At 42.8% G+C, this 14,213-nt stretch overlaps 1 protein-coding gene across 1 annotated transcript in view; it reads right to left on the bottom strand.

The window, feature by feature from the left end:
* The window catches only part of FRAS1 (Fraser extracellular matrix complex subunit 1), a 689,426-nt gene that overhangs the window by 373,303 nt on the left and 301,910 nt on the right, over nucleotides 1-14,213 (bottom strand). Inside the window, 2 exon segments of the mRNA XM_030190549.1 lie at nucleotides 3,884-4,031; nucleotides 12,549-12,587. Coding sequence (XP_030046409.1) covers nucleotides 3,884-4,031; nucleotides 12,549-12,587 — 187 coding nt within the window.

Below are 14,213 nucleotides of genomic sequence, written 5' to 3'. Positions count from 1 at the left end.
ACAGAATTATCTGGCCTTGAAATAGAGAGAAGGATTGGCTTTTTCCTTTGGTAGGATAGGTGTCCTTGTCAAGCTACGAGGATGTAGGTCTGCAGCTGGTTTTGTTAGAATATTAATGCATAGAGATTTGGGTTGGTTACAGGGATTGAGGAAGGTTTTACCCTCTGCAGGTGGAAGGAGGCTGTAGCTGTAGCACTCTGTCTATGTGCACAGGCGTCTGCGTTTATGGTTTTGATTTTGTGTTATAGGTATATCATTTATGTTTTTATTTTGTACACAAATTTGGGCAATACATGTCCCAGGAATTCAGTGCATAAATGTTTTAAATATATAAATACAAGATTAATAGAACTTGTTTTCAATGCTTCTGGGAAGGGAGAGAAGGTGCACAGAAAGATTCCCCCTGAATGAAAACATTAAGGTTGTGTGTTCCATATATATTTTGGAGTCTGCTGCTTTATATCCAACCCACAACACTAACATGAAGAACCATTTTTCCTCACTATGGGCTAGATGTACTGAAAAGTTTCTCCTATTTTATCTATGAGGAAAGTGCTTCATATATGAGGCCCTTCAGAGGCAGTAATGAGAACCAGGTGTCTGCTTTTTAAGTAAAGACTGGAGACTACCTCTTCTTCAGGAAGCAGGTGAAAGCCTGGCTCCTCTCCCAAGTCTTTAATACAGAGTGACTGAGTATACACGGACTAGCTTGTTACACACACTGTAACTTAGACCAGTTCCTTATGTCTTGATTAACTGTACAAAGAACGTGCCTAGAGTTTAGCCACCCATTTATTTATACCAACTATCTCTGTACCACCCATCTTGTCCCCATCTGTATATCTGCACTTGGCTCCTCAGCTATATGGTAAGCTGTATTGTAGAAAAGCATTAGCATCATATCTACAGTGGTGGAAATAAGTATTTGATCCCTTGCTGATTTTGTAAGTTTGCCCACTGACAAAGACATGAGCAGCCCATAATTGAAGGGTAGGTTATTAGTAACAGTGAGAGATAGCACATCACAAATTAAATCCTGAAAATCACATTGTGGAAAGTATATGAATTTATTTGCATTCTGCAGAGGGAAATAAGTATTTAATCCCTCTGGCAAACAAGACCTAATACTTGGTGGCAAAACCCTTGTTGGCAAGCACAGCGGTCAGACGTCTTCTGTAGTTGATGATGAGGTTTGCACACATGTCAGGAGGAATTTTGGTCCACTCCTCTTTGCAGATCATCTCTAAATCATTAAGAGTTCTGGGCTGTCGCTTGGCAACTCGCAGCTTCAGCTCCCTCCATAAGTTTTCAATGGGATTAAGGTCTGGTGACTGGCTAGGCCACTCCATGACCCTAATGTGCTTCTTCCTGAGCCACTCCTTTGTTGCCTTGGCTGTATGTTTTGGGTCATTGTCGTGCTGGAAGACCCAGCCACGACCCATTTTTAAGGCCCTGGCGGAGGGAAGGAGGTTGTCACTCAGAATTGTACGGTACATGGCCCCATCCATTCTCCCATTGATGCGGTGAAGTAGTCCTGTGCCCTTAGCAGAGAAACACCCCCTAAACATAACATTTCCACCTCCATGCTTGACAGTGGGGACGGTGTTCTTTGGGTCATAGGCAGCATTTCTCTTCCTCCAAACACGGCGAGTTGAGTTCATGCCAAAGAGCTCAATTTTTGTCTCATCTGACCACAGCACCTTCTCCCAATCACTCTCGGCATCATCCAGGTGTTCACTGGCAAACTTCAGACGGGCCGTCACATGTGCCTTCCGGAGCAGGGGGACCTTGCGGGCACTGCAGGATTGCAATCCGTTATGTCGTAATGTGTTACCAATGGTTTTCGTGGTGACAGTGGTCCCAGCTGCCTTGAGATCATTGACAAGTTCCCCCCTTGTAGTTGTAGGCTGATTTCTAACCTTCCTCATGATCAAGGATACCCCACGAGGTGAGATTTTGCGTGGAGCCCCAGATCTTTGTCGATTGACAGTCATTTTGTACTTCTTCCATTTTCTTACTATGGCACCAACAGTTGTCTCCTTCTCGCCCAGCGTCTTACTGATGGTTTTGTAGCCCATTCCAGCCTTGTGCAGGTGTATGATCTTGTCCCTGACATCCTTAGACAGCTCCTTGCTCTTGGCCATTTTGTAGAGGTTAGAGTCTGACTGATTCACTGAGTCTGTGGACAGGTGTCTTTCATACAGGTGACCATTGCCGACAGCTGTCTGTCATGCAGGTAACGAGTTGATTTGGAGCATCTACCTGGTCTGTAGGGGCCAGATCTCTTACTGGTTGGTGGGGGATCAAATACTTATTTCCCTCTGCAGAATGCAAATAAATTCATATACTTTCCACAATGTGATTTTCCGGATTTAATTTGTGATGTGCTATCTCTCACTGTTACCAATAACCTACCCTTCAATTATGGGCTGCTCATGTCTTTGTCAGTGGGCAAACTTACAAAATCAGCAAGGGATCAAATACTTATTTCCACCACTGTATGTTATCTGAATGTTCTAATGCGTGCTTATTAGATATTTCATTAGTATTATGCTAACTTTGTATTGAATTTCAGTGCAGTTAAATGTTTATATTCTTGATCCTGTTTCATAGTAGTCCACTTATTAGGTTTCAGTTTGCTGTTTTCAAAGTTTACCTCATTTATTGTATTTATGTTTATACTTGGTCATTTTACTATTGCTATGCTGTTAACAAAATTGTAAGTTTTATGTTAAACTATACCTACTGTACACTGCCATGAGTGAATCTCTTCATAAAGGCGGTTAATAAATCCCAATAAATAAAAACATTTTTTATATTTTAATTATCAATAATCAGCATAGTTAACAGCATAGTGCAAGGAGTAGTACATGAGAAAGACTAACCAAAAAGCCGTTACAGGATGTTCCCTCAAAACTGCTTCACTTCACTATACTATTCTCTAATCATTTCAGCACCACTTTGGCATTTTCTTAGCAATCTCTACGCTTTTGCTTCTTTTTAGATTTCTTAATATGACAAATATCTTTTCAGTTTGATGCCTTTCTACTAGCTGCAGATTTACTCCTGTCATGCTCTCCATATCCCGAGTTTCTGTTCTCTTATTAAACCAGAAATCATGGTACTGGCTTCAACCAAGCTGAAGTTAATAATACCTTTCCCAAGCTGCTCTAATGGAAAGTCCATTCAGATGCTTACCCTATTTCCATTCTGTTTCTGGCAGTCTATGTCTAACAAACAATGCAAGAGCTCCCATTCACAGCTATCATTTATCTTCACATTTGGTCCTGTCCAAGAATAAATAATAAATTATATAGATATTCTTGGACAGGACCAAACTACAGATTTATTTATTTATTTTTGTTACATTTGTACCCCGCGCTTTCCCACTCATGGCAGGCTCAATGCGGCAGGCAATGGAGGGTTAAGTGACTTGCCCAGAGTCACAAGGAGCTGCCTGTGCCAGGAATCAAACTCAGTTCCTCAGGACCAAAGTCCACCACCCTAACCACTAGGCCACTCCTCCATGCAGATCCTACGTATGAAGCATCTATTCCACAGAAACTAAATAGAAATCCTTTAGTACAGTCCCATGTCTTCTTCTGTTTGTACATATCCACTACCTCTGCCACAATCCTTTCATATCTTTAGGGCCATCTGATTTTTCCAGTATAATACTTCCTACCCAAATTCTGTTCATTTGAAGGCAGCATGTGGCTTTATGCACTGCTTCAAAAATATTTGCCCCACCTCTGTCCCTGTAATTTCACAGTTCAGTATTTTCTGTTGAGAATCCCTGGGAACAAGATTTAAGAAGTCAAAGAATTCATGTGTACAGAGAGAGGCGTAACAAATATACCATTGAAGAAAGCTGATCAGCTACCTGCTCTGCATTCTGGGCAGCACTCCCCGGTCACTGATACTGTCAGGGTGCCAACAGGGCAGGATGGACAGGAGGGTACATAGCAGGTCACGTCACCATTCTGGCACTCACAATCCTTGCACAGACCTTCCGCCCACTTTAATCCGCTCTGTAGTGGATGAGATTTCATACAGTTACAGTGATATTAACACATACCAAAAGTCAACTGGGTCAAGGGCAGGCCAGGTCTCAACTGATCTCCCTCCAGAACAGGCTGACTGCCCTAAGACCACCAAAACTAAGGACATGGATCCCACTGGCTTCCTAACCAGTTTTATTTGCTTGGAAAATTGAGATGTCATTTTTCCAAGTCTGAAAACAGAAGACTCTGAGGTCAATATATCCAAATGCAATAACATGAGTCATTAATGAACATTAATTATCTACATCAAATGCCTGTGTTAATGACATTACTGTATTTATGCTGACCACATAAAATGCCCCATCTCTTAAAAGTGTCAAGTTTCTTGCAGTAACAGAACTTTATAAACATTCCTCCTTTTTTACATGCCTTATTTTTCTATGCTTTTTATAAGTAATCAACTGATTGGCATAATTATGCAGCTCATTACTGATTTTGCACAGATAGCTAATAAACGACTCTTAGAAGTGCAAATAACATGCATACAAGATAAAGGGCATCTTAACCACACTTGAATTAATGCTATTGTGGACATCGTCATGTTTTGGCACACTGACGTCCATGTCTGCATCTGGAATCGGACAGAGCTTCTAAGCTGCCAACTATTAAAGTGGAAAGTAAACTTCAAAAGCAGCTCCTGCTCCATGGAATGGAAGCAGCATTCCAGATGGGGAGAAAAATGAACCAGTGTTTACATCACCAACTATAATATCAAACCCAAAGTAAGGCGTGCCATGAACAACAGGGCTCAGTGGCAAGGGCAGGGCTCAGCCTGAAAAAAACAGTGCCGGTGGGTGTCAAGTAATTGCAACTGCTGTGATATTCCTCCCCATCAGGGAGCTTCATATTAACTCTGGCTGTGTCTAAGGGCAGGAAGACAAGACTCTCAGTTACCTCCTACATCGCTTGGGGAAGTGACCGACTGGCTTCAGTGGGGCACTTCCCATTTCTTCTGTTATCTGTAATGGTCACTGCTTACTTATCAAACCAGCACATGCTACTGCAAGGGCTTATGGATAAAGCCATAATTCCATATGGACCCACCACATGGACCTTTCTACATGGTATGTCACGGTTCTTTTGAGCAAGCCAGACCTGACACCAGCAGAAGAAAGGCTCCATTTTCACCTTCATGTGGCCTTTCAGAATGAAATAACTTGAATGGAAAAAGCAAAGGGGTCGATATTCAGCACTATTTATTTATTATTTTATTTATTTATTTATTTATTAGGATTTATTTACTGCCTTTTGAAGGAATTCACACAAGGCGGTGTACAGTAAGAATAAACCAACACATAAGCAATAGACAATTACAGCAGTAAAAATATTCAAATAACAATACAAAGTATGGCATTGTATACTACTTACAATGTAAAAACTCATGGAACCATTTCAGTACTACACACCCCAATCCTGCCGCACTCAGGCGTGGTTGCCGTGCGGCAAATGGTTTGCTGCATGGCAACCCGGAACTATTGACAGGCAAGAGAGGTTCCTGACAGCTAAATAGTGCTGAGTGGCTCAGTCACAGATCATCAACAGCAGTTAACCAAAGAGTGCCGCTAAATAGCAGCTCTCACTACCACGATATTATCTGGTTAATACAGGGATAGTTTGGGGGTGGACCCGGAAGCTATATGCGCACTGCCAGTTACAAAGGCCAGTGCCTGAATAACTAACTGAGCAAACAGGATCTCACAAAGGGCAATCCTAACTATGCCCAGTTAGTTATTTGGGTGCAAAGACCGGATATTTAGTACTGGTAGCCAGATTAGGCCTAGCACTGAACATCTGGGTCAAACTCAGCCCACAGTGCTCAGCATTTAACAAAACTCTGACTGCCATAGGTTGAATATTGCCTCCAAAATAATCATATGGAACAGCACAGAAAAGTAATAACAGAATAACATACTGGCCCCTTTTTAGCACACAGTAAAACTAACTAGTTCCAGCACTGATGCTTCATTATTTGCAGAGGAATTTTTGGGTTGCTGGTCTCAGGCTGACACTCAAGAGGCCTGAGACCAGCCTTGAACACAGACCACTCTGGTCAGAAATCTAATAGGGAAAACTTGTTAAACAACTGAGAAAATCCACTGAGGAAGAAACACTATACCACTCTCAGCCTTATGAGAGCGGTCTATGTGCCCCATGCTGCTCTCACGATAAAGTTCACTTGATTATTCCTGCTATTAATGAACATTAATTTATTAACACCACCCAAAATGGAAGGTACTTCCTGTCAGTTAATGTCCTTATGTAAGGAGCTGAGGTTTCTTTGGACCTGTCATGCCCACCGCCATGTTCCACGTCCCGACGCACTTTCCTTCTCCTGTGGTTAGCCTCTGCATTCCTCCTCTGGATGATGGCCCGCTCTCCTGTTACACTTCCTGGGCTTCCTGGGGTGTGCCATGCGCCGAAGAACTTATTTAAAGGGGCAGGTGCTGGAGTGCTGGACGCACACTATGGACATCACTTCCAGGCTGGGGCATATATTGGATAGCTCCTGCCTCTCTGCATTTGCCTTTGCAACAGGTCTCTCAGCTTTGCCTAGTGTGTGTTGCAACCCTGTCTCCTGCCTAAACTCCTGCCTTGAGCTCCAGCCTGTTTTGCCCTGCCTCCAGTTGCCTGCCTCGCCTTGTCTTCAGCCTGCCTTGCTACTACTACTACTATTTAGCATTTCTATAGCGCTACAAAGCGTACGCAGCGCTGCACAAACATAGAAGAAAGGCAGTCCCTGCTCAAAGAGCTTACAATCTAGTAGACAAAAAATAAAGCAAACAAATCAATTAATGTGTAGAGGAAACAGGAGAGGAGGGTAGGTGGAGGCGAGTGGATACAAGTGGTTACAAGTCAAAAGCAATGCCTTGTCTCCAGCCTGCCTGCCTAGCCTTCAGTTCCTGCTGAGCCTTTTTTTCAGCTCCAGCTGAGCCTACTGTCTAGTTCTGTCTGACCTGTGCCTAGTTCGGATGACTTGTCTGCCACCAGTCAGGGCCCAGCTAGCCCTTGGGTTGACTAGGTAGCACCAACTCGACTGTGGCCCAAGGGCTCACCTTTCCTGAATTGTGACAGGACCAAAGAAATCTGCAACCTCCAGAACCCGAGAAATACAGTTCAAATCAATTCAAATCAATTCTTTTATACTGCTAATATCCCCTTTCCAGGGTTCAGTGCAGTTTACATTCTAGGTGAGACAAAAGCCGATAACGAAAGCTGATAACATTAGTGTGAAGTATGAGAACAATTAGAGACCACTGGTGTAATGCATGAGACCAAAAACATTATAGGAAGGGATAATGGATGATACTAGGAGGTAGAAGTCAATGGATTGTTATGAAGCAGTCTTTGGGAAGAGAAAGGTTTTTAGACTCTTCCTGAATCTAAGGTAGCTGTTCTGTTTTAATGGCAATTGGCTCTCAGGAATAAAATGCTTAAACCACAACAATGTAGCCTTCCTTCGCATACATCTAGGCCAAACATAGATCTCTTCAGAATACAAAGGCCTTTCTATCTACGCAAACTTTGTATATGTTTCTGGTCTCACACAGTCATAATCCCTCTGTAACAGGAGCAGATTTGTACAACTGGGTTTTTTTCCCCCAGAAAGATTGCACCAATTCAAAGGGGATTGTGGGTACCATAACACTGCTGGTGAAAAACTGTCATTTGTCTCAAAAAACCCTTATTTTGTCTTATTTCAGGAAATGTAACTTGTAACAGGAAGCTTCACTCTGCAGATTTTGATTTTGTAGAAGAAAGACGTGACAGGTGACAGATGGTCTTGATGCGAAGCACCATCTCTTTCTACCTTGAATTCATTATCTCAGCAAGAAGCTATCCAAACACAGCTTATACCTTCTGAAACCACACAGAACTACAAACAGATGAAACATTAATCTTCCCAGTGAATTTATTACTCATAATCCCGCTTAAACTGCAAAGGAGATTTAGAAGTTCAATGTTTTCAGCAATGATATTTTTCTGAAGTTACATAAAATGAGAACCCCGGGAGAAGATGAAACATCAGAATATTTCAGGCAGAAAACATATTAAAAGATTTATAGGAAACAAATGCATTCTGCTGTCTAAAACGTACTATTCAAAATGCATTAGTGCAAAAGTTTGTTTTACTGATGTACACAAAATGCTCTACATTTTCAACGTGAAAGAATTATAGAAATATTCAAAAAAAATTAAGAATAAGAAACAAAAAGTATTTTTTAGATCAGTCTTCATGCCCTTTGCCAAATTAGCTCTGTTTCCTAAACCTATCATAACAAGGCCCAAAATAAAATACAGCTCATTTCTGTTCAGTCACTTCTGGATACAAAATCAAGTTATTTCTGTTCTGCAATACAAATCTGAAGCAACAGTTTAAACATGCAAAATAGTAAACATGAGTAAGAAACTGCCAAGGCCTAAAATTACTTTAAAAGACCTACAAAGGTCTCTGGCTAAGACAGTGGAAAATGTTGACTATTAACAATTTCAAGATCACTCCACAACCATGGACTACACAGGAAGGTATCATGAAGAAAGCCGCTGCTGAAAATAAGCAATATGCGGCCAGATTCTATATAAGGCGTCTTCAATGTAGGCACATTGGAATAACGTATGTGATACTATACTATAAGATAAGGTTTATAAAATAGCACATAGGCCAGTGGAACACAGGCACAATTAGGTGCAGCCACTTATGCCATTGAAAACCTGGTGTAAATACGTGCACCTAAATATACACACGTTCCACTGAATTCTATAACAACGCATGTAAATGTGATTGACACCCCCAACACACCTACACTCCTTCCATGATGGCACCCCATTTTCAGCTACGTGGGTTGGAATTTACACGTACCTCTTTTCAGAATATGCCTAAAAAGAAGTGTGCGTAAATTCCAATTATTGCCAATTAGTGATGATAACTGGTTGCTATTGGCCAATTATCATGACTAATTGGCTTGTTACTCAACTGCGTACTTGCTGTGCCTTATATAGAATCCAGGGGATGATATGCTGCATAACACTTACAAAGAAACACTTAGAGGATACTGCCCTGTATGGAGAAGGTTTTGAGGTCTGATAGGACCAAAGTAGAACTTTTTGGTCTCACTGCTACGCAATACATGTGGTATAAACAAACTGTACATAATCACATTAACAGAATTCCTAAAGTAAAATATGGTGGTGGCTGCATTATGTTGTGGGGAAGCTTGTAAAATTGAGGGAAAGATGGATGATTCAATGATTTTCAGTGTGCAACAGCTTTGGGGTTGGGGAGAAGACTGACCTTTCAGAAGGCATTGAACCTAAACATAAAGCAGGCTAGCTAGCTTCATGGGAGCTGAGGGAGGAGGGGAGGAGGTTGATGATGTGGGGTGCACCAATGTGAAGGGGGAGGGGGTATCAATGCAAACGTTATCTCATGGTGCCACAATCCCTTGAGATGGTCCTGCCCTTGAGCCACTAGCTATGTGGCCAATGTAGTATGTGTGAGTTGTGTTTTCTCATGAGATTGTTCATCCAAGGTCTCAACAAAGATATAGCTTATGATCTCTATCTTGTGATATGACAAACATTATCTATCTAAGTCACTGTCCACATTTGAAATTGTATGTGCAGAAGGTGACTGTCTCAACAAAGGAGAAATTAGGTCTAATCTGATAATTTTCTTTCCATTAGTTCTTCACACTATTCCAGGATAAGTGGGTAGTTATGTTCATCAACCAGCAGGTGGAGACAGAGAATACAGAACTGAGCACCACTACATAGCTCCCTGCTAGCAGCTCAGCTCCTCAGTATCGGTCCTCAAGCAAGGAAGAAAACACACCCAATCAGGAGCATTGTCAGCAATCAACATACCCAGCCCCAAGAACCATTCAAAGATAAGGCCCCTGGAAAACAGGATACAAAGACAGTACACGGAGCCACCAACAAAGGCGTTGCACCACGGGAGGGCTCCTGGAATAGTGTGAAGAACTAATGGAAAGAAAATTATCAGGTAAGACCTAATTTCTCCTTCCATTACGTTCATTCCCACTATTCCAGGACAAGTGGAATGTTCAAAAGCTATCCCTACGAGGGTGAGAAGCCAAATCTGCCATACGCGGAACCGACGCCCCAAATGTAGCTGCTGCCTGAGTGGCACCAGCCATTCTACCATACTTACTGAAGGTATGCAGTGAAGCGTACACCGCTGACCTACAGATAGCCAGAGAAGACAACGAAGCCTCCGCCCAAGACGTAGCCACACGTCCAGGAGAGAGAGCCTTCAACCTCAGAAGCGCCTCCCAGGATACAGGCTGAGACCACAGCCACCTTCACCCACTGGGCAAAGAAAGCCTTGGGCAACATGAGACCCCCCTGCTGTTTACCAAACAGCCCAATAGGACCAAACGAATGGCAAAAAACATTGGGAACCATGAAATGCAAGAACGCCCTGCTAAGACCAGAAGCTTCCAAAAGACAGACCACTGAGTACGAAAAAAGAAAGACCAACAAACACTAAGGCAAGAAGCATGATACTGACCCAAGTGAGACCCCTGCCTCCGAAAAACAGATAAAGGGACCTTCCAAAAGAGAAAGAGACTGAAGTTGCGAGAAGCAACAGGTTGACACAAACACCTCAAAGAACACCGTGGACAAAGAGAGAACTAGACAGGTGCTTTAGCCAACTAAGCCATGGTGCCATAGAACGAGGGCCACCTATCAACAGGCTCAAACGGGGAGTGCTGAAGCACCCGAAGGACCAGAAAAAGACTCAGTCCAGAAGTAGCAGCTAATGACTCCTGCAAGCAGCCCTGAAAGCAAGCCAGGACCCCCACTGGACCTACAGCACTAGCCCCATGAATTTCCCTCCTGCCAAAAAGCCAGAAAGTGGCCCAGAGAGGACGCAATGGTGACCCAAAACCTCACAGCATGAGGATGACGCCAATGAGGAAGAGCGCTTTCCGGCCCAAAGCAGGGAAGCCACCACTGAAAGGAATAACCTTTCTTCCTCAGCTGAGCCCTCTCCAGGGCCAGGCCGCAGGACCAAAGGAAAGGGGTGAAGGAACCTCCATGGCCACTAGGTCCCGACAGAAAGACCTCGACACTGAGGGAATCACAATGGCTCCCCAACCAGGAGCCTCACGAGATCTGCATATCATGGAAGCCATGACCAGGCTGAAGACCAGGATCGCTCTGCCCCAAAGGTCTGCCCCCACAGCTGGCCTAAAATTGGCATGGGGGAAGCATATGGAGGTATCTTGCACAGACACAACTGTCGCAGGGCGAATAGATCCATAGAGTCCTATGCCTGGCGGTGGCTGAAACACCGAGGAACCTAGACATAGGACTAGGCCACCAGCTGAAAACGGCTCGACCAACCACTCCCTCTGCTGGAAACCAGAGCTTACCAACTGAGCAATTAAAATCATTAAAAACTAACCTGTTCAAAAAGGCATACCCTACCGACCCAACTTAAATGCCTGTACGCTGCAACACTACAAAATCAAAGCTCGCAATGTATAATAACTCTTCCTCTCTACGATTCTCTTCCTCTCTACAATTCCCTAATGTGTCCATACACACAAACCTTATTCTACCATAACATTCCTGTATTTGTTCATACCAGAATTGGCGAATGCCTTTACAGTACTATGTAAGCCACATTGAGCCTGCAAATAGGTGGGGAAATGTGTGATACAAATGTAACAAATAAATAAATAAAATAAATAAATAAATAAAAGAGAGATGTGAGCCACAGGAAGTCAAATCAGACAATCTGACTGCTCAATTCAGTAGTAGCTACGTTTTTGCATTATACTATATTTAAATACCACCTTCCTTGAACAAAGTTAAACCCAAAGCAATTCACAACAATCACAAGACAATAATCAAATGCATCATCGTAACAATGTGGTCCTTTTACCAAGCTCTGGTAAAAGAGGGCCTCTGCTTGCATCAGCTTGTGTTTTTGACCAATGCTGAGGCCCCCTTTCACCGTAGCAGGTAAAAAGGCTGTCTTCTTTTTTTTTTTTTTTTTTAAGAAATGGCCATGCGGCAAGTGAACCACTTGCCACACAGCCATTTTGAGGGGGAGCATTTACCACCACCCATTGAGGTGGCAATAAGGGCTCCCACACTAACCCGGCAGTAACCGGACAGCATGGGGCACTGCCCGACTAGCACCGGGTAAACACCGGCGCTACAAAAATAAAAAAAATTTTTGCAACGCCAGAAGTGGCGAGTGCTGGGGGTAGGAACTACCGCCAGGCTGCTGCGGTAACCCGACGGTAGTTCCAGATTAATGAGCAGTAAGCCTTGTTGGGCTTACCGCCGCTTTGTAAAAGACCTCCAATATGTGCTGGCTGAAGCCTCCAGTTTCCTAAGGGAACCCTGTTTTTCATCGTTAATAAAGTCAGAGTGTCAAAATGTTGTCTGCTTACATCATTTAAGCATCTTAGTAATAAACGTTTTGTTATGAAGTCACAGAGCACTTACTCTCACATGTTTTAATCCACTCAGAACCGACGCAGAAGTCTGCGGAGAGAAAGGAATACCATACTGGTGAGAGGGCCCTGGCCTCCAGCTCAACACCTGACATAAGTGCTTAAATTGGACCTTAAATCATGCAGTAGTAATTTTTTTTATTTATTTACATTCGATTATATGCCTCATCAGTTTAACATTTATAGTATAAAAAGACATTTGTTTTATATAATAATGATATAGAAACATGCTAAATATTATTCTTTTCAATAAAAATAGTAATACACATATATTACTAGCATCATACTTCCTACAGCTCAAATCAAATGCACATAGCTAGCCCTGTACAGGGACATAGGGAATGCAATTTTCAGAGCCATTCCCACAAGTAACACAGTGCCTCAGTCATGGAAACAAGCAATCTGAAAGTCACCCATACAGTGTGGACTAGATTCTGTAAATGGTGCCCAAATTTAAGAGCCAAACAAAATGTGCACCAAGCGCTATTCTAAAAACAGCTCTCCCAGTTGGGTGCCATTTATAGAATAGCACGTAGCGCATGGATCTGCGCCCAAAAGATTTACACCAATTGAAACCTGGTAAAAATCCTCACATGTAAATTAGGCGCAAATCCCCCGCATTCTGTAACACTGCGTGCAGTACAAAAATTGCCCATACGGAGGGCAATTCCATCACAGGGCATCCATATTTAGGCACCCAATGGGCAACTTTGTGGCATCTATTCTATAAAAGAAAGTAGGTGCCCACTTTTCTTTATAGAATACTAATGGAACAGCTCAGATCACAAATACAATTTAGGCATAAGCACTTATACCAGCCACAGAGCAGAATTACCACATAATGTAGATGTTTTTTTAAAGTGATCCATATCAGCAAAGCACATAATTTGAGGAATCCTTTTGACCTCTTTATGCTTCTGTCTTCCCTATAAGCATTGTGCTAAACACTATCTTTTATATAATCTGGTGTAATAACAGTCTATTCCACACAGGAATATGCTATTTTAGTATGTGTATGTGCATTTTAAGTTCTGCTTTTAGTTTTTATGCTATTGTAATTTTGACATTATATCAAAAGTTTATTTTTATGTACACATATATTTTATTACTGTTTCATTATTTGATTTATATATATATATATATATATATATATATATATATATATATATATATATATATATATATATATAATAATTTAGACCTCTGCACATCCGTCTGGCTGCCTGGGTTTGTAACACAGTTCCTATTGGTCCGCCCTGGGGATGACGTCAGAGGGCGGACCAATGGGAAGTGAGAGGGAAGGGAACCCAGCAGCAGCTACCGGAGGTGAGTAACCAAACGCCCCCCCCCCCCCCCCGAGTTCCATGATCCCCAACCTCCCTCCCTCCTTCCTCTCCCGTCGTCCGAGTTCCGCGGGCCGCAACGGCCCCACTGCCGTTCAAGTTCCACGCCCCCCCCTCTCCTCCCATTTCAGCCACCCGGCACCTCCCTTCCTTTGTCTCTGTGGCCTCTGAGTGCAAGGAGGACATGTGTGGGTGCCCCAGCCCTTCATACGTGGCAGCTGCTGTTTAAAAAGTTTTTCTTCCTGCTTGGCCGGCAACACTGAAGTCCATAAAGTACAGACGCCGCTTCAGACAGGCTGTGGTTTCGCTTCTGT

The sequence above is a fragment of the Microcaecilia unicolor genome, chromosome 2, assembly GCF_901765095.1.
Source record: "Microcaecilia unicolor chromosome 2, aMicUni1.1, whole genome shotgun sequence".
NCBI lineage: Eukaryota > Metazoa > Chordata > Amphibia > Gymnophiona > Siphonopidae > Microcaecilia > Microcaecilia unicolor.
The sequence above is the reverse complement of the archived record's forward strand: the minus strand, read 5'-3'. Positions and strand labels throughout refer to the sequence as shown.